This window comes from Nannobrachium achirus (genome assembly GCF_963921795.1).
Source record: "Nannobrachium achirus genome assembly, chromosome: 21".
NCBI classification, from domain to species: domain Eukaryota; kingdom Metazoa; phylum Chordata; class Actinopteri; order Myctophiformes; family Myctophidae; genus Nannobrachium; species Nannobrachium achirus.
The window spans coordinates 18,663,037-18,688,869 of record NC_137828.1 but is presented as its reverse complement, the minus strand read 5'-3'; the positions used below and the strand labels follow the sequence as shown (position 1 = coordinate 18,688,869).

Genomic DNA, 25,833 nt, shown 5'->3' with positions numbered 1-25,833 from the left:
AACAAGCAACATTACAAAAAACTGCACGTATAAACATTACTAAAAGGGTACAAACATTAAAAGAAAAGCCTGGTTTTGACCTAAAATACAAGACACTCAGGGAAAATGAGATGGGGTCTGATTATGGCGTGGTCCAATCTCATATTGATGATGATGTCAGTCAAAACTACCTCTCACAGAGTCATCAATAAAGCTGCTTGCACTCAGCTATTATGATTTATTTACGGCATATTATTGATGATGTATTGATCTACATCTACAAACCCCTCAGCCTGTTCCGAGCACCCTTTTGTTTTCCATCTTTAAACTGAAGCATTCATATTTCCGAAAATATAAAACATACTTGGTAATGCATGGAGGCACTAAGTTGGCCTACTGGTGTTGTTCACAAAAATGTGATCGCTGATCGGTCCAGTGGATTGCCAGATTGGCTCCAGACAAACAGACAGACAGACAGACAGACAGCCAGCCTCTAAAGCCCCTATCATAGTCCAAGGTGAAGAGCTATCCACCGCAAATTTTAGGTGGAAAGCTTTCCATCTCAAGTCAGAAAATAAGTGAAGGCCATCATAGTCAGTCACGGTGAAGTCCTATTCACCGTGACTGACTGGTCCAGGTCGACCAATCAGTGAACGGGGTGAAGAGCCTGTCAAAAAACAGAGAGATGTGTCGGGACTCGCGGTGGATAGCTCTTCACCGCGGGTACCGACTCTGATAGGGGCTTTACAGTACGCTGTAAAAGAAACAACAACAGAAAACATCTAGGGAACGCCATAATCTGCTTTGGCGGTGCATTGATGGGGTGCTGGAAATGGTATTTATAATATTGTATATTGTTCTCAGCAGTGAGCCAAACAAACAAAAAAGAAAAAACCTTAAACAACAACCACCTAAGGCTCAGTTGGTACGTAGCCGTGCTGCTAATAATACCCAACCCCATCATGTTCCACCTGAGAACTCCCAGGCATTGAGCTTTCTCTCTCTCTCCTCTCACACCATTACTGCCCCCACCAGCTGGTAATTACCCTCCCTCTGGGCATCACTCTACTCTACCTGCCCCTCTCTCTCTCTCTCTCTCTCTCTCTCTCTCTCTCTCTCTCTCTCACCTCAGGTGTGAACTCCACCCCCGTTAACACGGCTGCTCGCTCCAACACACATCATTAGCGCAACACAGCAATTTGTTAAGTGCAACAACACAACTGGGGCCTTTATGTGGCCTCAGGGGCTTTTGGCTTTTTTACCTGCCTGCCACGCCGTCGAAATGGGGGGTTGGAAATAAACACAAGGGGGGTGGGGGGGAGGGGGAACTGCAACACCTGAGTAAATTCTGTCACGTCCGCAGGGGCGTCACAGGGGGGGGGGGGGGGGGGGGGGGAGTGGGACTGAGTTACTAGGACCCAAGGTGGAGCCTTAATTCTTTTATAGCTATTGAAAAATAGCAGACATACAACCTCACCGAGTGCCGCGCTGCGAGCTTGTAGATCTGCTATTTTTTAAAAGTCGTGAGAATGTGTGCAAATCTTTGAATGTATGTATTTTTTAAGCAAACATTTGTAACTCAGATTTTTCTTCTGGGGGGGGTCCCTGGAAACTAAATACTTTGAGATGGGGGTCCGTGGCCAAATACATATCATTTTGTTTTTGGGGGGGTTTGTGCACCACTGACATAGAAACATATAGGTTTTTCAACAACAACAACAAAAAAAAACATGATTTTTCAAAAATAGCAGATCTACAAGCTCGCAGCTTGTATATCTGTAATTTTTCAATAGTTAAAGCACAACGTAATGCGTAGTAATGCGTTTCCAGTCTAAATGCGTTATACCCTCTCCTCCCCCTATGAAGAACATTCGTGGGGGGCCCGCAGTGAATCCTTGCACCCAGGGCCCCGAATTTGGTGCGTCGCCCCTGCACGTCCGTGTGAGCGAGCGGCCGGTGGTGACTCACCGCTATACCTGCGATGAGCGATAATGTGTGTGCGTTCCCATCCCTGTGCGCTCTCACCTGGCCCTTAGGGAGGCTTAATACATCACCTGTTAACAGCAGTAATGCTTTACCTGTGTGGGAGCAGAGCCAGGCAGAACAACAAGCCTGCCCTGCACGCAGCACACAGGAGAAAGTGAACCCCCCCCCCCCCCCCCCCCCCCCACACCTCCCCATCTGCGTGCTAGCTCGAATCTAACGGCTCTGTTTTTTATCCAGCTTGTTTTTCTATAGCAGGGGTCTTCAACGTTTTCAGGCCAAGGACTCCTTAGTTGAGAAAGAGATGAAGCGGGGATCCCCACCTTTTCATATAGATTCCATATAGTTTCATTGTTTGACAGCACGATCATCTGTATATTTTGGATTCATGTTAATGTGTGTTTTCAGATGTGTTTAACCACTTGAACGGTCAATACTTAATGAACTCGACCTTTCACTGTACTTTGTCTGCTCTTGCCTCTTTCCACCTCCAAAGCTCTTTGCCAAAAATAGCAGATCTACAAGCTGAGCTTGTATATCTGCTATTTTTGACTAAAGTTCTCCGGATATGGACGCTAGGGTTCAAGTGGTTAATATAAAAAAAGGGGGGGAAAAACAAGTTTCTCTCACACAAAGATTTGGAGGACCCACTAGGGGTCCCGGACCCCCTGTTGTATACTATGTGCATGGGTTTCATTTCTAAAGACTTTGAAAAGACAACGGGCAAAATCAAGCGACGACGAGATTCACAGTCAGCATGACTGGTTTATTTTTAGAACACTATAAATATCCCTCTAAGGCCCACTGTTGTAATATTACAACGTTTGTATTTTATCCAAAAAAAGGTTTAAATCATTTTATTTTAGCTCCCCCTACAACCTAAACATCACCATTGGATTCTATTGTTTAGTATTACAATGCCATTGGCCACAATATTTGCATATAAATACCCCCCACAGGGGCTGGCATTCACACCCTACACACCCGCTGACATCCCAGAGTTTTGACGAACAACATCTCACTTTTTCATGGAAGCTATTCCTCACAAAAACATAAGTAAAATGCCTGTACTATTTGTTTTGGTGATCATTAGAATGTCTAGAACATGTACATATGTTATTATTGTGAAAAATATCCCCCATATGTAAATTAGAGCATGATTTATGATTTATGATTTATGGCTATAAAACCTTACAAAAACATTTTTTTTAGAAAAACATTACATTTTCCTCTTATTATGACTCCTACGACACCACCTGATTTTTTTCAATTTTTTATTTCAAGTATTTCTATATTTGGGCCTTAGAGGGATAAACACTAGTAGAACACTAGTTTCAGTTCTTTGAAACCTTGACCATAATGGAAGCTCTGTCCCGTTTTGTGTGTGCGCGCGCGGGCTACGCTGATAATGACAGGGACTTTTTATCAACTTTTATCCGCGGGGTTTACCTGGGGGCTGCTGTTTACCTGTGGGGGAGGATCTGTCAGTTATTGGAGAACTACTCACAGGGCAGTGTTACACTGAGTATCTGCAGACATCAAAGGGCCGGCCTTCTCTGTGAGCCTGAGTGGCCAGGACAACCCCTTTTAAACTCTTTACACTGTTAATTTAACTCTGACTTTTAAATCAACACCCTGGATTAGAACATTCACATGCTGACTGACTGACTGAAACATCCTATACAATTTACAGTTGAGGAGCAGAGGCTTTTAATCCAAAGCGACTTAGAATAAGCAGGTAATACATCAATATAATAAGCAAGATAATATGTCAGTACATCAACAACAATACAACCAATGCATAGGAATATCAATCTAGAAAGCAATAATAGCATAGGTAGACCACGCACCTAATCAGTAGAAAAACCTTTCTAAAACCTTAAAATGCTATCTAGCTTCATGTGTTGTCACTGAGGGAAGGGGAGTGTTACAGTAGTGTTATGGGTTTAGGTGGAGTCTGAAGAGGTGAGTCTTCAGTCCACGGTGGAAGCTAGGGAGTGAGTCTGTAGTTCTAAGTGCGACAGGGAGTTTATTCCACAGTTTGGGGGCCAGGAGGGCAAATTAGGACGAGTGGATTTTTGTCCTGGGGTTTTTAGCGAGGGTTCTGTCAGCATCCCTGTGTTGGCTGATCTCCTCCTACTACTCCTTCTATAGGCACTCCGGACGCCTTCTCCCAGCTGCTCACGTGCCCCTACTGCTCGCGTGGCTACAAGCGCTACAGCTCGCTGAAGGAGCACATCAAGTACCGCCACGAGAAGAGCGAGGACAACTTCAGCTGCTCGCAGTGCAGCTACACCTTCGCCTACCGCACGCAGCTGGACAGACACATGACGGCCCACAAGAGCGGACGAGATCAGGTATGTGACGGTACTTATTTACAGTGCAGGAGTTAATACCAGAAGAGTCGCCTGGGCTGATGGTTTATGCCTTTTGATTGATTGATTGAGGTATTTATTAGAAGTTTTGGATAGGAAGAGGTACAGTTTCATGACAGTACAGTTCACTGATACAATGTCAACTAAAAGGAAACTCGGGTAAGGCAAGGCTTATTCGTTATTTTCCATTGAGATCCTTAATATCCTTGTATACCTCTTTATCTATGCCCAAACGGTTAAACCTAACCTTAACTTCAGTAAAACGGTGCCAAAACCTAACCCTATTCCTAATCTTAACCTCAGAAAGACATGCGTAATCCTAAAGTTATTTCTAACCTTATTCTCAGTAAAACAAATACAAGAATAAAAATCTCGGCGAGTTAATTTCCGGCGACTCTACCGGTTACCGACGGTAGGCCTACTTAAAGTGCAGTCAGTTAGTCATTAGAACAGTTTGAATCAGGGTTCATGGATATGTCCGTACAAAGACAAAATGTGTCCGTGGCACAGACTTTGTCCTTGTCCGCTGCAAATTTTAGATTAATCTTTTTACACATCATTATAATGTTCTTATTTTGACCCAATTACTGAATGTCAAGTTGTTGTTTTTTACTACAATACTATTATTATGAGTCCACTAATACTAGTGCTTCTCCAATGTTTTATTTGCAAGGACCCCCTTAACTCTCAAATACCTGGAACGCGCCCGAGTCGCATTTGAGTTTAACCACTTTAACCATTATTTTATGCTTTAACTTTAGAAAAATAGCAGATATACAAGCTCACAGCGCGGCACCGAGTGCCGCGCTGCGAGCTTGTAGATCTGCTATTTTTTTAAAATCGTGAAAATGCGGGCAAGTCTTTGAATATCTTTGACCCGATCTTTGACCCGACTTCTAAATCCTTCTTCTAAATCATGCTGTTCTCAAACCTTTTCATGTCAAGGACCCCCAAAGTTACAGGTATTTGGCCACGGACCCCCATCTCAAAATATGTTGTCCCAGGGACCACCCAGAAGTAAATATTTGAGTTTAAAAAGTTCGCTTTTAAGTAGATATATTCAAAGACTTGCAAAAAAAAATCATGATTTTTCAAAAATAGCAGATCTACAAGCTTGCAGCGCGGCACTCGGTGCCGCGCTGTGAGCTTGTATATCTGCTATTTTTCAATAGTTAAAGCAGTCAATAATCCTAGGCCTAAATAGGTTAACTCTGAGAGTGTTCAAAGTGTTCACTCAGAGGTACAGGCCTGTTATCGTCGTTCAGGGCTATCTCTTAAAAGTGTTTCTGATAATATTATTGTCCGCTCGTTTTGTATGTCAGTGGCAAACTTTTAATTTAGACAAAAATGTTTAACCACAATTTCAACTTTTGGGCTTTGTCATTATGTTTTCACTATTTTCACTATTCTTTTGTTTTCTTCAAGTATAGTATATCCACAAGCTCACAGCATATTGCAGCACACGCCGCGATCATCTATTTGCATGCAACACTATTGTACACAATTTATAAAATAAGCCATAAGTGCCCAGCCAGCACGCCCACATGGGTCCCGCATGGGTACAGGGTGGGCTTCCCTACATGGGCCCCATGTGGGAATGTCCGCGGTTTCCACAAGGGTCCCTCGTGGGTTAGCCCACGTGGGCTCTGTGTGGGTTCTACATGGGCCCTGGGTCGGCCCCACCTCGGCTAATTTATATGGGACCCAGGTGGGAACCACTTGGGCTAGCCCACGTGGGCTCAACGTGGGTTCTACATGGGCGCTGGGTGGGCCCCACCTCGGCAAATTTATATGGGACCCATGTGGGACCCGCCTGGGCTAGCCCACGTGGGTTCTATGTGGGAATGTCCGCGGTTTCCACAAGGGTCCCTCGTGGGTTAGCCCACGTGGGCTCTGTGTGGGTTCTATATGGGCTCTGGGTGGGCCCCACCTCGGCTAATTTATATGGGACCCAGGTGGGAACCACTTGGGCTAGCCCACGTGGGCTCAACGTGGGTTCTACATGGGTCCTGGGTGGGCCCCACCTCGGCAAATTTATATGGGACCCAAGTGGGAACCACTTGGGCTAGCCCACGTGGGATCAACGTGGGTTCTGCAGGGGCCCTGGGTGGGCCCCACATCGGCAAATTTATATGGGACCCAAGTGGGAACCACTTGGGCTAGCCCACGTGGGCTCTGGGTGGGTTCTGCATGGGTCCTGGGTGGGCCCCACCTCGGCAAATGTATATGGGACCCAGGTGGGAGCCGCTTGGGCTAGCCTGTGTGGGCCCTAGGTGGGTTCTACATGGGCCCTGGTTGGGCCCCACCTAGGCAATTCTATGCGGGAACAATAGGGGATAAACGTGGGATCCAAGTGGGCTCAACCTTGCTCCTAGGAAGATTTTAATGGTAGACTAAAACAGTGTTTGACATGAACTGTGTTAATTATTGAAACACCTAAAATACATTTTGGATGAAATAGACAATATACTGTATATTTGACAACGTTTATTACAAAAATAAACAAGATAACAAAATACAATATAAATAAAGATAGCAGCAGCATGAAGGCAAACAGATCAAATGTGCAAGTGTACATACAGTACATTTAAAAAAACACTTGAAATGCAAAAAGAGATATTCCCATAATGCTCCACAGACTGCTAACAGAACAAAATAAAGGATAAAAAAATGTCCAAAAACATAAATTGTGTAAGAGGTGTATTAAAATCTTGATTTTTTTTTAACAAAACTGTTTTAGGGCATAGGTTTTCTGGAATCCAGTGTTCATTCATGTTGCATTCATCAATCTGGGTCCGCTGTGCTTGTGGGTGTTTTTTTTTAGCCAACCACAGGGGAGAGAGAGAGAGAGAGTTTGTCTATTGGGATGGCACATCATCCAGTTCTTTTTCTGTTGTATGTCCTTACACTCCGTTGCAGCAATCCAGTCGAGTGTGTCATTGTCTAGGTCATGATCATTCTCGTCCACGATCACCATTCAGTGGCTGGTATATAGGGCAGCTGGTCATGACATGCTCCACAGTCTGTGATGGATCCTGTGCTGCACTGAAACGTCCCACACCTGTCCTCAGGTGATTGAGGGTTGTCCACTCCTTATGGGGGAGGTGCTGGTCAGGAACATATGTGAGATCCTTGATGAATTGGTGAAGCCTGGACGGTTCTGCTGCCTTCCACTGGTCTGTCCATCTTGCCTTCACCCAGGAAGCCTTAACCTTAGATATCTCCGACATGGCAATTCCTGAGTTTATGGCAAAAGTCAAAGAAAGGATTAGCCACAAGATATGAATGTAAAGTAGTCATTCTATCTTTAAACACACTTACACTGGCGTCACCAGGAATGAGATTTTAGTAGGCGAAATGCCAGTGAAGTGCATTGCGACGCATTGTGAGCTTGTAGATCGGCTATTTTCAAATAGACAAAAGTATAGGGCTGAAGAGTTTAATGTAGGCCTATGTTTTATAGCCTAATAATATTCTAAATAAGTAACTAGTCCAATAGTGTAGTACACAGGAGACAGACCATTTGGCAAGCGTGTGCACATTTGATTCTTTGTAAAGCCAGGTGACGATGACCCAAAGTAAACCCCCACAATAGCAAAAATTTGCATCTCTATAAGCAAGTTGAGTAGGCCTATGCTATCAGCTGCCTACTGTCTACGTGCCTGCTGACTGTGGACAAACTGGTTTTGCATGCTCAATGTTTTCAGGCCACGGACCCCTTAGTTGAGAGAGATGAAGCAGGGACCACCAAAACCACATAGATTCCATATAGTTTCATCATGACAGGAAAATCATCATTGTATTTTGGATCCATGTCGATTTGTGTTTCAGATATTTAACCACTTGAACAGTCAATACTTAATAAAGTTGACATTTCACTCACTACTTGGTCTGCTCTTTTCCCTCTCTACACAACCTCTTTGCCCAAATGTCTGATCTACAAGCTCACAACGCCTCGCAGTGCAAGGCGTTGTGAGCTTGTAGATCTGCTATTTTTGGCTCAAGTTCTCAGAATATGGACGCTAGGGTTCAAGTGGTTAATATAAAAAATGAGAAAATAAGGTTTCTATCACACAAAGATTTGGAGGACCCCCTTTAGTGACTCTGAGGACACCATCAAAAGTTAAAGCAATGTAAATGTCAATGTAGGCCTACACATCTTTGAGGAGGGAAAAAGTTATGTTCTGGCCCACCTTTAAGCATCTGGCTGTACTAAATAATAATAATAATTGAAATAATTGGTTACAATGTGATAACAAATTTAAATCTAGAGCTAAAACATGCAACTTGTTTAAGATAATGTCCTTGGTTAAGCTGACAAAAACAACAAACCTTGAGTTAAAACCAGCCTGTCTGGGCTAGTTTGAGAACATTTTAGAATATAGAGTAGACAATGAGGCTACTTACCATACTTTTAGATGTTTTAAGGTCCATCCGTGGGTTAAGCCAAATCGCAAGACAGTACAGTACAGTACAGTAGCCTAGTGGAAAATGAGTTCCTAATTCTATCAGTTACTTTTCAAAATCTGAGAAGGAAAGTGATTGGTTAGATGGACTTCACAGTGACGTGTGAACTCACCCTGTATTCAAATGGTAATGAGATTCTGTCCCTGGTTGGTCTGTCTGCCCTCTCTCTCTCTCCCTCTCTCTCTCTCTCTCTCTCTCTCTCTCTCTCTCTCTCTCTCTCTCTCTCTCTCTCTCTGTGTGCGTGTGTGCGTGTGTGCGTGCGTGCGTGCGTGCATGCGTGCGTGCAATGTGCCTGTCTGTCTGTCTGTCTGTCCAAAATGCATCAAGTATAATCAGCTACTGACTTTTAAATAATGTGTATTATGTATTATTATATTGTAAAAGTACCTATCAGCACATAAAGCAGACATGTCACAACACACAGACATGTCACAACACGCACGCGCACACACGCACGCACGCACGCACGCACACACGCACACGCACACACACCACCAGTGGTTTTTGGGAGCGTTCCAGGTGGTCCCTAGCTAAATGATGGCGAGTTGGTGACCAAATTGACCCTCATAGATCTACAGTTTCATTTTACACTAAATTATTGTTAAACATCTGCATTACTTAATTTACAACAAGTCTACACAATTAGAGAAAGTAGAAGTGTTATTTTGGTCAACATTTTGCCTGTTATCTCTCCTACTGGTACCGGTACAGCATGGAATTGATATAGCATTAAAGTCATGGATGTTTTTCTTTATTATTATTTTTCTTCTTTATACATAACCCCCTGAATAGATATGTTGGTCAAGCTGTTGTTAATAACTAGGCTAGACTTCGTAAGTCCATATGGAAACATTCAAAGGAAATAGTTTTCCCCACTCATTGCCTAGGCCAATTCACAGCCAAAAAATAACAAAAAATAATAAAATAAAAAATACATTTAAAAATAGGCCGATGTGGGAACCAGTGATTGACGCTTGAAGTTGAAAAATCTATGTAGACCAATGTGGGAACCATGTGGGCCTGCCCACTTCCAACCCATGCCCAGTTAGCCCACATGTAGCCCATGCGGGAACCACGTGGGCCAGCCCATGTCCATCCCATGCCCAGTTAGCCCACATGTAGCCCATGCGGGAACCACGTGGGCCAACCCACTTCCATCCCATGCCCAGTTAGCCCACATGTAGCCCACGCGGGAACCACCTGGGCCAGCCCACTTCCATCCCATGCCCACTTAGCCCACATGTAGCCCATGCGGGAACCACGTGGGCCAGCCCATGTCCATCCCATGCCCAGTTAGCCCACATGTAGCCCATGCAGGAACCTTGTGGCCAAGCCCACTTCCATCCCATGCCCAGTTAGCCCACATGTAGCCCACGCAGGAACCACCTGGGCCAGCCCACTTCCATCCCATGCCCACTTAGCCCACATGTAGCCCATGCGGGAACCACGTGGGCCAGCCCACTTCCATCCCATGCCCAGTTAGCCCACATGTAGCCCATGCGGGAACCACGTGGGCCAACCCACTTCCATCCCATGCCCAGTTAGCCCACATGTAGCCCATGTGGGAACCACTTGGGCCAGCCCATGTCCATCCCATGCCCAGTTAGCCCACATGTAGCCCATGCGGGAACCACGTGGGCCAACCCACTTCCATCCCATGCCCAGTTAGCCCACATGTAGCCCACGCGGGAACCACTTGGGCCAGCCCACTTCAATCCCATGCCCAGTTAGCCCACATGTAGCCCATGCGGGAACCATGTGGGAAAGCCCACTTCCAACCCATGCCCAGGTATCCCACATGTATCCCACGTGGGACCCATGTAATTTGCCCACATCAAGCCCATGCCCACGTGGTACCCAAGTAGCCCAACTCGTACCCATGCGGGACCCATGTGGGCGTGCTGGCTGGGTGGTAAACCACTTGAGCCCTAGCATCCCTATTATGTGGGGGGGGGGACATTGGCTGAAAATCACAACAAATCACGTTGTGAGCTTTTCCAAAGGGGAAAAAGGAGCGCACCAAGTAAAAGTGCCAATTCAGGTCCATTTGGTCTGAAGCGTCCTCAAGCGTAGCGGAAGTAAATAAAGAAGTGTAGCTGAATTATATAAGTAATTTTGTTCTGTTATAGGATTACAATTTACAATTTAGGCATTTAGCAGATGCTTTTAATCCAAAGCGACGTACAATAAGCAGGTAATACATCACTATAATAAGCAAGCTAATATGTCAGTACATCAACAACAATACAACAAATGCATAGGAATATCAATCTAGAAAAACAATAACATAGGTAGACCTTTAGAACCTTTCTAAAACCTAGAAATGCTATCTAGCTTCATGTGTGGTCATCAAAACAATCAAAAAGAACTTTTGTCCTTGATTGATTATTGACGGGTGGATGGCTATCAGTTCAAAGGCCATGTTTTCACTGCTGTCTGAACAACCACTCTCTCTCTCTCTCTCTCTCTCTCTCTCTCTCTCTCTCTCTCTCTCTCTCTCTCTCTCTCTCTCTCTCTCTCTCTCTCTCTCTCTCTCTCTCCCTTTGTCTCTCACAGAGACACGTCACGCAGTCCGGAGGCAACCGAAAATTCAAGTGCACTGAATGTGGCAAAGCCTTCAAGTACAAACATCACCTGAAGGAACATCTGCGTATTCACAGCGGTAAGAAGACTTCCTACAACCTCCTCCTGTCCCCACTAGCAGCCTGTCAGCCAGGGACGTGCTGGGCCCCTGATTCAGCCCGGAGAAAAGAGTTGCAGAGGCCCTCATTGCGCGCTATGGAGAGAGATCTCTCTCTATAGCGCTGCTGCTACTCAAAGATTTGCCATTTCAGATCATGACAAGTGACAAGCCAGTGGGCCAATTACATGAGTTATATATCGTCGTTGTCGGGTGGAAACCTTGTATGTCCAAAACCGTTTGTTTTGTATTTATCATTTTGAAAATGATTTAAACTAAAATCCGATCTACAAGCACACAACGCCTCGCGCTGCGCTGCGAGCCTTTTATGATGAAGCAGGGCTTTGCTTTGCGAAAAAATGTACAAATTTGAAACTTGGAGATACAAGGTTTCTGCCCGACAGTGACGATTTACTTTGTTGGCCGCCCAGCCCCCAAAATGGAACGAAGGCCGACATTTTATTTTAATCTTTTCCCTAATGAACCGGCCGTTGGGGAGTTGTCCCGCTTTTCCCAATGGCCAGCACGTCCCTGCTGTCAGCGCGTGCATACAGTATTATCGTCACTGTCAGGCAGAAACCTCGTATCTCCAAGTTTCAAATGTGTACGTTTATTTGTAAGTAAAAGTAAAAGCCCTGCTTCATCATACAAGACCGTCGCACAGAACTAGTGAAAATAGCAGATCTACAAGCACAGTGTGCTTGTAGATCAGCTATCTTCACTATTCTAAATCATTTTTAAAACGATAAATACAAAACGAACAGTTTTGGACATATAAGGTTTCCACCTGACAACAACGATAATGTGTGTTTGGCAGTGCACGTGTGAATGTGTGTGCGTTTGTGTGTGTGCGTGCGAGCTGCCGTAGTTATTGAGATGACTCACTCACAGATGGCTCAATAACCCCTCTCCCATAACGACATATTTATGTTTTATTTACGTTTTTAGCCAGTTCCGTGTATTTAGATCGTATACTCGATGGTGTTTCAGTGCATTGTGTGCTCCCTTCTTAATGTGCCATAATTGTGTTTCTTTTGGCATTATGGGATAGCAATTAGAGGGGCATTTCCCAACGGTACCATTCCATCTCAGCGTTTGAGCATCATTGAAATGCATTAGAGCTCTTTCCTGCCTTATAGCTCCTCTCGCTCCGTTCACTAATGGAAGTTTGTGAATCTCTCTCCCTCTCGTTTCCCCCCCTCCTCCCCCCCCCCCCCCCCCCCCACACACACACCTTAATTTGCTTATTTCTATCATTTTAGTGATTTTAAGGATTTTGATTTGCAAGTGGCTAAATATGTATTTTTAGACACAATAAGCCCATTCCCAAGATGCACCGCAAAGAAGTTGCCGGCGTATGCTGTCTAAAAAGACATATTTTGCCACTTGTACGCATGCCCCCAACCACTGAAATCAAAATACTAAAATCGATAAAACAACAGAAAGGCACAGCAGTAAATGAAAACATTTTAACACTCATCTTTTCTCTAATTGTGTGGGTTTTTTTTTTCTTTCACAGGGGAGAAACCCTACGAGTGCTCCAACTGCAAGAAGCGCTTCTCCCACTCGGGCTCGTACAGCTCGCACATCAGCAGCAAGAAGTGCATCAGCGTCATCTCCGTCAACGGCAGGTCGTCACGCTCCTCGTCGGGGAACAACAACGCCAAGACGTCGACCCAGCAGCCTCCCCAGTGCCCGGCGTCGTCTCCTTTGGCCCTGCCCAGGGGCGCCTTACCCTCCTCGGCCCTCGCCACCCGCACCCAGACCCGGGACAAGCCCCTGCAGGAGCAGCTGCCGCTCAACCAGATCAAGAGCGAGCCGCTGGACTATGAGTACAAGCCGGTGGTTATGATGACGTCGCCGTCCGGTGGCGGAGGCGGAAACAACAACGGAGGGGTTTTCGCCGGCGGCGCGGCGGCTCACCTGCAGGGCGGTGCCACCGTGCAGGCGGTGGTCCTGCCCACCGTGGGCCTGGTGTCGCCCATCACCATCAACCTGGCCGACCTGCAGAACGTCCTCAAGGCGGCCATGGACGGCAACATGATCCGCCAGGTTAGCCACACCCACAGCCACAACACCAGAGGGAGCGCACACAACCATCTGATAACACAAACCCATAAGACAAATATGGCGTAAATTCTCCTTCTACAACACTGCCACCCATGGTGTGGAATTCCTTGACTACCTCCCTTAAAACATGTAGCTCGCTGGCATCCTTCAAAACTGCCCTGAAAACTCACCTTTCAGGAGGCCAGAGGCGGATGCACTTATCACTTCTCCCATAGACAGGCGAGAAGTGAGCACCCCCCGTTACTTTACCTTAGCCCCACCCCCTTGTTTCCCCTATCCTGTACATAGTATAGTGTTTTTATAACTGCGATAGTATTGAATGTTTTCTTTGCTTGCTATTTGTTATGTCCATGAATTGAATACCAAGGACTTCCAACGTAAAAAAAAGACCGTAAAAGGACTTATTTGGGGTGCTCTTTTTAGGCAGGGCGTTTAACTGTACTTGTACTGTACTACATTTCTATACTATACTTGTACTGTTCTCTATTTTTGTCTAATAACATTTTCAATCAATCAAAAAAGGTGCTGGAGAACAACGGCAAGGGCCACCAGGGGGCGCTCCACCACCAGCAGCAGCTCATCCCCATCAGCCTGCCCATCATGGGCCAAGACGGCAACACCAAGATCATCATCAACTACAGCCTGGACCCCAGCCAGGCCCAGCAGCTCGCGCCGCACAACCTGAAGAAGGAGCATCTCCAGGTAGGGGTGGGCGATATGGAAAAATACAATATCACGATATTTTCCCAAGCCGTATCACGATACACGATTTTATCACGATTATTTTTCACGTTGGTTTTTATGGTTATTTTTTTAAGTTACTTGACAAAAACTAGACTCTCTGGGTTCCTTTTGGGAGGTCTAAATTGAACTTTACAAGTATGTAACTCTGACAGTATACAAATGAAACCAAATGGACCCTTACGGGTCCATTTGGTTTCATTTGTATACTGTCAGAGTTAAGTGGAGACCTTGACAATTTTGAAAACTGATGATTTTGACCAAAATGCAGGTTTGATTTAATTCTGCAATGAATCTCTGTATTGACGATTAAACAGGATTTTTTACAAGGCTCCCTCAATTGTATCACGATATATACGATACCTCTGAAAAGGCATATATCATGGAGACATTGTATCATCTCAACGATAATTATCACCATATCGCCCACCCCTATCTCCAGGTCACCGTGCCCTCCGCGCACGGCACCGCCGAGGTCGTCAACAAGGCCCAGAAAGTACCCGAAGACCTCACGGTCAAGACCGCATGCAGGGACGTGGCGACGAAGGAAACGGACAAGGAGGGGAAGACCACTAAAACCTGTCTCCTGTGTGACAACTGTCCTGGAGGGCTGGACACCGCTCTCCACGCCCTCAAGCACTGCACCAAGGACGGCCTCAGGCTCAACGGAGCAGGTCTCGATAAGTCGGAGTCCGCCGTCGCCGCCCTGCTGGCCGACGGAGGGCTCTGCAACCAGCCCAAGAACCTCCTGTCGCTGCTCAAGGCCTACTTCGCCCTGAACGCCGAGCCCACCAAGGACGAGCTGACCAAGATCTCGGACTCGGTCAGCCTGCCCGCCCACGTGGTCAAGAAGTGGTTCGACAAGATGCAGGAGGGTCGTAACAACATCCCGCCGGGCGCCCCCACGCCGCCCTCCGAGGAGGAGGACTCCTGCGACGCCAACAACGTGGTGTCTCTGGCGCCCGGGAAGGACAAGGGCACGTCGAGTCCCTCGGGGACGCAGGGCAGCCCGACGGAGGCGACCCCCGCGGAGGTCGACGGCTCCCACAGCTCGCCGGCCTCCCCCTCGCCACTAAACCTAACGGCCGGCTCTGGGGGTCCCCTGTCCCCGCAGACCACCGCCACCACCGAGGGACCCCTGGACCTGTCCCTGCCAAAGTCTGCCAATAGGGCTGCGGCCAAATCCCTCTCCTCCCACTCCTCCGGCTCTGCCAATCAGGACGAGCCCTTGAACTTGACTTGCATAAAGAAAGAGGCGTCGCCACTCTCGGCCGCGGGCGGGGGCCACTCCGTGCCCGTCTCGCTGTACTCCAGCGGCCAGCCAAGTGCCAACAACAACCACATTAACATTATGACCACTCAGCTGCCCGCCCTGGTGGCCATCACTGACCAGAGCCACCACGTGCAGTGTTTACGGGCCTTCACCAACAGCAAGCAGCAGACCATCCTGATCCCACAGCTGGCCTACACCTATACCACTACAGCCAGCAGCCCCGCTGGCACCCAGACCCAGGAGAAGACCATCCACCTCAACGGAATCAAGGTGCTTTATCTTTCCATTCCATCGCTTTTATTGATGTCCATTAGAGCAGTGGTCCTCGACCATATTTGAACCTGGGACCCCTGCACAAGCACTTTGAATTGTGGTCGGTTGGCATTCATTTAGTTTGACTCGATCTATTCCATTGTGAAAATAGCAGATCTACATGCTCACAACGCCTCGCGTTGCGAGGCGTTGTGAGCATGTAGATCCCGACCCCCAGGTTGAGAACCATTGCATTAGAGTTCTCAACGGGCCTGAAAATTAACCGGGCCACGAGGCTCGGCCTGGCCTGAACAATTACCATACTTTATTACTTTTATAGGCTCGAAAACCAGAAAAAGACCAAAAGGCGTCATTATGCGCTTAATGTTGTGTCAAAGTCAGGCATCCAACAAACTTTGAACTGAGCAGAGTTGACCTTCCGTTCCAGAGATAACGGCCACACTAAACTAAAACTAACGGCCCGAGTCTTAGCATACATTTTGGGCCCAGAACCGGCCCGAAAACGTCGGGTCGGGTCAGTTTCGGGGTGGAATTTGAGAACTCTAATGTCCATTGAATGAGAGGCATTCCTCCTTGTGGCTCAGAGACTACTCATGCCATGAGTTATAGCGAAGGGAGGAAGTTAGAATCATTTTTTCCACATGAATAAGTCATCTTTAATTCTTTAGTAATGTTGGAGGAACTCGCCCCAGTACATGATGGGAGTCTGTTTGTTGCGCTGCTGGCTTGACTTCCTCTGGAGGTCTGCCCACACTGGAACAAGTCCCAGCTATTCACACTGGAACAAGTCCCAGCTATTCACACTGGAACAAGTCCCAGCAATTCAGTTTACTGATAGCAGCAGTGCTATGTTCCTGACACAGCAACAACGTTGGCTGTTTTGAAATCAATTGGGTTTCTCTCCCCCCCCCCCCCCCCCCCCCCCCCCCTTCTCTCTTTTCAGAGAAATCTGACAAAGCCTTTAGAGTCCAGACCATTATCTGGCTCTGTTCACCACTTGTCAGGAGGGTGATAGATACAATAGGTAGAAAACCATCAGAAAACCCAATCAATAAGTCATATACAGAAATGTCAGAATTCATCTCTTTGTAAAATGATAGCCCTTAAGCCATGTAGACCGGGAACGCAAATCTGTGTCACTCTAGATTTCAACCATTATTTTATGCTTTAACTATTGAAAAATAGCAGATATACAATGATGTAGATCTGCTATAAAAATAAAAAGTCTTTGAATATTTTTGACTCGATTCTATAAACGTCTTCTAAATCCTTCTTCTAAATCAGTGGTTCTCAAACCCTTTCACGTCAAGGACCCCCGAAATCATATGTATTTGGCCACGGACCCCCATTTAAAAAATATTTAGTTCCAGGGACCCCGCCCCAGAAGCAAACTTTGAGTTACAAATGTTCGCTTTAAAAATAGACATATTCAAAGACTTGCACACATTTCCAAGACTTTTTTCAAAAATAGCAGATCTACAAGCTCGCAGCGCGGCACTCGGTGCCGCGCTGTGAGCTTGTATATCTGCTATTTTTCAATAGTTAAAAGCATTAAATAATTTTAGGCCCAAAAAGCTTAATAGTTGTTCATTTGGTGGACACCTAATGGGCCCATAATGATGGATCCTGGGCTCTCCCGGCGTTGTATGAGCGATCCCTCTAGCCTGTCAGCCAGAAGACGTGAGGCAGCACTTATACTGCAGAGCCCTGCATTGATCTGTTGGAATCTGTTTAAATGCTGCACCTCGGCCCCGGCCCCCATTGATTTATTGTTGTTGTATTATGCTTTCATGTTAAGTGGATTGGCACAGAAGGCTGCCCTGTTAAAAAGAACTTAGCAACGTATATGCAGCATCAGTTCCTTAATGTCCCAATGCAGCAAACAGTGGCAGCTCCAGAGAATTGAGACAGGGGGGCAACAAACAATTATGAATTGTACTAATATTACAAACGAGATTCTCTCGCTTAGAGTATGGAAAACGTAATTGACCAGATCATTGGTCAGTTTTCAACTCCAAATCTGTGGACTGTGGCTGATCGAATAGGGTTTTTGTGAGGCTGAAGATGCTTTCCAGCATAAAAAGTACAGTTTTATAGTATGGTTGACATAGATGTCAGTCAATTGTCTTAAACATATTATATTTAATTTATTTGTTCCTTAAATATTTTTTTTTGGGGGGGGGGAAATAAACAGAATAATAAACAAAAATAAAAAATAAAACAATCCACAGGAGGCAAGCAGTGATCACCCCATGATGTGCACCGCAATGTAGTTTCAAATGCACTACATTGAAGACGCTTTTTGAGAGTGAAAAAAATGAGAAGACCCGTGTGATATGTGTGATCTGGGCAGCTTGCCCTAAGAAATGTGCCAATCTCAACAGGAAACAACGGTACTTGCATACAACTGTACACTGTGTACAGTTGTATGAAACAACATTTTTGTGTTGTAGAACCGCCGAGCCAACCAATATGCCCATATCTCCATATACATGGATCTCCATATATGGGCAAGTGGTCCGATATATATTAATAATGAATTCCGTCCTGTGCGAATTCCGTCCTGCCCGACCTTGCCCTCTGTGGCTTTTCGCCCTTAGGCGTCTTACTGGTATATAACTCTTATATCGTCGTTGTCGGGTGGAAACCTTGTATGTCCAAAACTGTTTGTTTTGTATTTATCATTTTAAAAATGTTTTGAACTAGTGAAAACAGCCGATCTAGGGTTAACCCTAACCCTAACCCTGATGAAGCAGGGCTTTACTTTGCAAAAGAACGTACACATTTGAAACTTGGAGATACAAGGTTTTCACCCGACAACAACGATATGCTTGCTCTATACAGTATTTCTGTTTCACTATATCTAAAAAGATATCTATTTTGGATACTTGGAGTCATACCGTCCAGTCATATCAGGAAGCCGTTGGTGTGTTCTCAGCGGTGTGCTTGTAAGTGAACACAGAACGCCTGGGTCACGTTGAGTCACGGCGGTTCTTTTTTTCTTCTTCAGGCCAAAGTAAAAACAAATGAAGTCAAACGGAGCGTTTTGTGTGTGTAGGTGATTTAGATCTCAGGAGGGAACCCAGAGAGTACGGTGTTCTGTACCGAAGGCAGGATGTGGACATGGTTCGACCCAAATGCATCATTTCCTGTCACCCACGTACAGCCTGACTGTACCTTCTCAAAAAGCATTTCTCCTGGCAGGGCTGATCAATTCCTGATGATTCATTAACCCGTTTTAGACCTGCAACGCAAATCTGTGTCACTTATTTAGATTTGAACCTGCTTCAAGCATTATTTTAAAATAGCAGATCTACAAGCTCACGGCGCGGCACCGAGTGCCGCGCTGCGAGCTTGTAGATCTGCTATTATTGAAAAATCGTGAACATTAGTGCAAGTCTTTGAATGTTTTTGACCCGATTCTAAAAAGGTCTTCTAAATCCTTCTTCTAAATCAGTGGTTCTCAAACTGTCAAGGACCCCCAAAATTACATGTATTTGGCCGCGGACCCCCCATCTCAAAATATGTTGTTCCAGGGACCACCCAGAAGCAAATATTTGAGTTACAAATGTTTGCTTTTAAAAAGATATATTCAAAGATATATTGCAAAAAAAATAAAAAATCTAGCTTTTTCAAAAATAGCAGATCTACAAGCTCGCAGCGCGGCACTCGGTGCCAAGCGGTGAACTTGTATATCTGCTATTTTTCAACAGTTAAAGCATAAAAAAATTCTAGGTCTAAATAGGTTGATTATCTGTAAAATGTAATTCTTATCAGGCTTATCTTCTCCGGTTTAGTTTAGTTTATTAAGGATCGTTGTGGAGACTATTCTTCCAGCGGTCCAGGCAAAGAAAGAAACATCACAATATAAATCATAAAATGCAGTACAGCATTATTTCATAGACGTTCTTTTGGCTAGGCCATGGGCCTGTTGCACCTCTAAAGGTGGTCAAAAGATAATTAAAAATAACACCCAATGTGAAGTGAGCGGTGGTCGTGCTTGCATAACGTCTTCAGACTAGGATGTAATTGGTGATGTAATACAGGCTACACACACACACACATTGCTATGGTAAAACGCTGAGGAAAAAGTGGCTACAGACTAGGATGTAATTGGTGATGTAATGCAGGCTACACACACACACACACACACACACACACACACATTGCTATGGCAAAACGCTGAGGAAAAACACATTGCTATGGCAATACGCTGAGGAAAAGTGGCTACAGACACACGCACAGCCACTCTATGGAGCGGTTTACCACCACTCAAAAACTAATCTAATATCATTTCCATTGATACTTGCTTCCTTAAGCTTCCTTTTAAAACCAGATGTATTTCTCTGTGGCTCCTGCAGGAGGAGAAGCAGGACACCAGCTCTGAGGGCGTGTCCACCATGGAGGATCAGAACGACTCGGACTCGGGCCCCCCCAGGAAGAAGATGAGGAAGACGGAGAGTGGCATGTACGCCTGTGACCTGTGTGACAAGATCTTCCAGAAGAGCAGCTCGCTGCTCAGACACAAATACGAACACACAGGTAAAGTACCGCAGCAATGCACTCTGGGAGAGATGCAACACCCGTGTCCCCACCATAGATATTTAGGCCTAGAATTATTGAATGCTTTAACCGGCAGCGTTCTCTGCGCTGAGCAGAGGAGCAGAGGGGGGAGGGGGGAGGAGAACACATGCGATTGGCCAGAGACTCGCGGAGAGATTCGTCGCGCCCGCCCATCTGCCTACACAAACTGGTCCGCGTTAGGTTAGAGTGCTCAAGAACAGACTAACTGAGCTCCAGTTAAGTGAAAAGGACCTTTCAATGGCTAGCCAGCTTGCTGACATAGAAACGTATGTTTTTCAAAAAAATCTTAGAAGGATTCAAAAGACACTTATAGAATCAGGTCAAAATTCTAATTTTCACGATTTTTCCAAAATAGCAGATCTACAAGCTCGCAGCGCGGCACTCGGTGCCGCGCTGTGAGCTTGTATATCTGCTATTTTTTAATAGTTAAAGGCATGTATAATAATACGCAATAATGTGTACCCGTTCTGAATGTGTTAAGGGAAGGCAATTATTACTTGTCGCTCCAATGAACTGCAGCAGCGAATGAGGTCTAGGTCTTTATTGCGACCGCAGGTCGCAGTTTAGTATGTGAACCGTCACAGCTTGACCGTATCTCTGTCTGTCAGTAACGCCTGACACTGTGGTTCCCCTGACACATCACTGTGACATCACAGGTGACATCACAGTGATGTCAGATACTCAGAGCAGGGATCTCCATATATGGGCATAAAAGGCTGACACATCACTGTGACTTCACAGGTGACATCACAGTGATGTCAGATACTCAGAGCAGGGATCTCCATATATGGGCATAAAAGGGATCTCCATATATGGGCATAAAAGGGATTGTATGTATGATGTCAGACCACAGAATCCATATATGGCCAAGCTAAATGGCAAAGACAGATGGCGCGACCTCGCAAGGTCGCTTTTCCCCCTTAGGCGTCTTACTGGTATCTATGGTGGGTGAGCTTGCACTATGACCTTGACTGATTTGAAAATCAATCAATCAATCAATAGCGCAGGTTCTGATCCTTCCACTAATTCATCTCGTCCAAGCTGTCACTGTGACAGACAAACAAGCAAAAAAAAAACAACAGTCGCCAGCGATTACAGCACAACCCGCTCCACTGGGTGTGGGTGTAATTAGCGGCTCCAAAAAACACACACACACCCTGTCGTGTTTCTTCTTCTCTCTTGTGTGTTCTCTGAGCCTACGCACGAAAAAACACAGCCTTTTTTATTCCTATGCTCACACACGGCGCGGCCGACTGTGGAAACTGCTCTCTCGCGCTATCACTCACCGGCGCAGCGCTGGGAGAGATGACTCAGGGTTAAAACAACGGAGGGGGATTTCCAGCTATCACGCTAGCTGTTGCAGAGCAGAGCTCCACATGCAGCGTGCAGCGAGCACTGGGTGGACAACCCCATTCCAGTTGTTCCAATTACTCAATACGCGCAGAAGAGGTCTGAGGACGTCTTCTCCGCCAACTCCCCACCTCTACCCTGCCAGCTAACCTTAACGGCAGGCATGTGCACACATAGACATCAAAGGGGGCTTGAGCCCCTGCCCTTTTATCCGTCCGTAAAAAAGTGCCCTCTCTCCAGACCATGAATGCAGTTTTTACCATGGTGAAAGAAATGCAAACGCCCCTCTTTCCATGCCATACCTGAAGGCAGCATTCAAGAGAATGAATTGCCTTGTCCAAACTCTCCTTGAACTTGAATGCAGCATCTTGTGTTGAAAGAATTGCCCTCTCTGTGTAAAAGTCCATGCCGTTACGCCACATCTCCAGTATTGACTTGATTATGTTTTAGTTCAGTGTGGTATCAAGCACCAAAAATAGCCGACCTCCAAGCTCACAACACGTCGCCGCGACGTGTTTCGAGCTTGGAGTTCTGCCATTTTCGGTATTTTCACCAAAAGGCCCTTTTAGAAATTTCAGCCCCTGCCTCTCTAACATTCTCTGCACGTCCCTGCTTAACGTGCAACACACGAGACGTCCCGAAATGTTGCAACACACAGGCGAGAGCTCTGGTAGTGATTTGGAAACGCTCGCAGGAGAAGTGTGCATGATGATGGCGTTCGTTGGCCAAGCCCAGGTCAATGCTCTCTCCGCTTGCTTTATTATTGCGATACCTGGCGAGCAACCACGGTTCTCTGCTCCAGATGACCTCACCTAGGCTGAGACCAGGGACGTGCTGGCCATTGGGAAAAGCGGGACAACTCCCGAACGGCCGGTTCATTCCCGGCCGGTCCAGGCCCGGCCATTAGGACAAAATTCAAAATAAAATGTCGGCCTTCGTTCCATTTTGGGGGCTGGGTGGCCAACAAAGTAAATCGTCACTGTCGGGCAGAAACCTCAGAAAACCTCAGAAAACAGCAGATCTACAAGCACACAACGCCTCGCGGTGCGAGGCGTTGTGTGCTTGTAGATCGGCTGTTTTCACTAGTTTATATCATTTTTAAAATGATAAATACAAAACAAACGGTTTTGGACATACAAGGTTTCCACCCGAAATATAACTCATGTAATTGGATCACTGGCTTGTCACTTGTCATGATCTGAAATGGCAAATAGCAGCGAGGGCCTCTCCAACTCTTTTTTCCCGGGCTGAATCAGGGGCCCAGCACGTCCCTGGCTGAGACGTTAGCTGTTCCCCGTGTGGATAAAAAAGTGGCCTCGAAGCCTTTCAGGCAAGAATCTTGTTGTGGTTCTTGTTGCATTGTTTGGACGTATTTTCCTTGGATACGTCGATGATAGATACTACGGGGCCTTCGCAGGCGTTGGCACCGTTTCGATCTCTCGCGGCCCACGTGGGGGGAGAGCTCAGCGGGGGTGCTGTGGGGAGCTTCTCTTCCCCACATGTGCTCCGTTTCAATCGTTGACCTCCATCCTCTGTTGCCGTGTTCGATTGCAGAGAGGCTGTATGTTTACGATGTGTTTAAAGGGCCGTTTACAGTTCTGTATGTTTGAGTTTGTGTACGTTTTGGGTGAGAGAGTACGTGCAGTAATTACGTCGACATGCTTAGTTCGTCTACGGTTTGTGCGTGCCGACCCGCTCTCCGCTCCAATTCTGCCCCGTTGGGGCCGCGCGCCACATATTACGCCTCGCAGCACAGAGCACATGTGAACGATGGTATCCGGTTCGCGCAGTAGAGAGCAGTTCATTTGGGGGGGGTGGAGGGCCCCCCCAGTTTTACTCACTGGTTAATCACTATTATATGATATTTACCTTGCTGGCTTGCTCATTTTAAATAAATCACAGAATGCAGAATTAAAAATATATTTTATTCTAGTCGTTTGCCTCGGGGGTTCGGCGCACTAGCGCCCCTATGGGCCGGCCGCGGCTGCCTGTGGTCCTTATGTATTACTATGCATGGTACTTAACCCATTTAGAATGGGTACAGATTATTGTGCATCATTATTTTATGCTTTAACTATTGAAAAATAGCATATATACAAGCTCACAGCGGTGCCGCGCTGCGAGCTTGTAGATCTTGTAGAGCTATTTTTGAAAAATTGTGACAATTTGAATTTTGACCAGATTCTATACGTGTCTTTTGAATCCTTCTAAGGTTTTTTGAAAAAACCTATGTTTCTATGTCAGCAATCTGGCTATAGCCATCGTCAAAGAAAAGGTCCTTTTCACTTAACTGGAGCTCAGTTAGTCTGTTCTTGAGAGACTACTATGTCAGTGGTTCTCAAACCTTTTCATGTGAAGGAACCCCAAACTGATATGTATTTGGCCACGGACCCTCATCTCAAAATATCTAGGTCCAGGTACCACCCAGATGCAAAATTTGAGTTACAGACGTTCGCTTTGAAAATACATATATTCAAAGATTTGCACACATTTTCACGACTTTTTCAAAATTAGCAGATCTACAAGCTTGCAGCGCGGTACTCGGTGCCGCGCTGTGAGCTTGCATCTGCTATTTTTCACCGGTTAAAGCATTCAATAATTCTCTCTCTCTCTCTCTCTCCTGCAGGGAAGCGGCCCCACGAGTGCGGCATCTGCACCAAGGCCTTCAAACACAAGCACCACCTCATCGAGCACATGCGCCTGCACTCGGGCGAGAAACCCTACCAGTGCGACAAGTGCGGCAAGCGCTTCTCGCACTCGGGCTCCTACTCGCAGCACATGAACCACCGCTACTCCTACTGCAAGAAGGAGGCGCAGGGAGGAGGAGGAGGGGGGCCACGAGGGGAGAGGGAGAGAGGAGGAGGAGCGGCGGGGGGCCGGGAGAGCCCCGAGGAAGAGCCGGAGGAGACGAGAGAGGAGGAGATGGAGATGGAGATGGAGGAGGAGGTTCTGGGAGAGCGGTCCTCTTCGCCTCCGCCCGGCTCCCACGCCGACTCGGACGAGCGAGGGAGCAGCGCCCGCGAGGACGAGCTGGAGGAGGAGAGCGAGGAGGAGCTGGAGGAAGAGGAGGAGATGGGGAGCGAGGCGGGGGGAGCCGCCGTGGACATGGACGACATCCAGGTGGTGCAGATAGGAGACGAAGGGGGAGACGAGGAGGAAGACGAGGTGGAGAGAGAGGGGACGGACGGAAAGGAGGAGGACGCGGTGGACGAGAGCGCGGAGAGAGGGGAGGACACGGCGGAGGAGAAAGGGGTGGAGAGCCTGGAGGAAGGGGTGGAGAGCCTGGAGGAAGGGGTGGAGAGCCTGGAGGAAGGGGTGGAGAGCCTGGAGGAAGGGGTGGAGAGCCTGGAGGAAGGGGTGGAGAGCGTGGCGGCCGTGGCGGCCGTGGCGGCGGAAGGGGCAGAGTCAGAGGAGGAGGAGACGTCAGGACAGGGAGTGGAAGTCGAGCAGGAGGAGGAAGGGCAGAAAGAGGAGGAGCAGCAGGAGGAGGCAGACACGAGGCAGGAGGAGGAGGAGGAGGAGGAGGAGGTGCACGAGGAGGAGAAGAAGGGCCAGGTGGAGGAGAAGGCAGCGGACGGGGAGGAGTCTAAAGAGGAAAAGGGGGTGGAGGCTGAGGGGACGCCGACGGAGGCAGAATCAGGGGAGGGGGGGGAGGAGGAGCAGGTCACGGAGGAGGAGGGGACAGGGGGCGAGGCTGGCGGGGACGCGGTCGTCTCGCGTGAAGGCGAGACGCAGCAGGCGACGAAGACGACGCCACAGGAGAAAGAGGAGGCAGAGACTGAATGACGGAGCAGCTAAAGCCTGTGATTATTTACAGTATATATACCCTTCTCCTTCTCCCTGATGAAACGGAATGAATCAGTCCCCCTCTCCCCCCCTCCCTCTCTCTCTCTCTCTCTCCCCCCTCTGGAGACTGACTGGACGGAGGCGAACGGGTTGAGAGCAAGGAGAGCCGCACGTTCTCGCTCGCTCGGACAAAATGCGTTTCACTCTTCACTACTGTGTAGAAATCCAGGTGTGCCTGAAACAAAATACTAGTGACTTTATCTGCAGGAGAA

At 47.0% G+C, this 25,833-nt stretch overlaps 1 protein-coding gene across 1 annotated transcript in view; it reads left to right on the top strand.

Moving 5' to 3' along the window:
* zeb1b (zinc finger E-box binding homeobox 1b) overlaps positions 1–25,561 on the top strand; it is a gene marked incomplete at its 3' end in the record, with an annotated part of 108,256 nt that extends 82,695 nt beyond the window's left edge. Inside the window, exons 4-11 of the mRNA XM_080751660.1 lie at positions 4,117–4,319; positions 11,361–11,466; positions 13,004–13,536; positions 14,077–14,256; positions 14,738–15,838; positions 20,203–20,383; positions 24,402–25,264; positions 25,316–25,561. Of these exons, the coding sequence (XP_080607786.1) occupies positions 4,117–4,319; positions 11,361–11,466; positions 13,004–13,536; positions 14,077–14,256; positions 14,738–15,838; positions 20,203–20,383; positions 24,402–25,264; positions 25,316–25,561 (3,413 nt within the window). The remainder of the gene's footprint in view (positions 1–4,116; positions 4,320–11,360; positions 11,467–13,003; positions 13,537–14,076; positions 14,257–14,737; positions 15,839–20,202; positions 20,384–24,401; positions 25,265–25,315) is intronic.
* Positions 25,562–25,833: the final 272 nt, after the last annotated feature.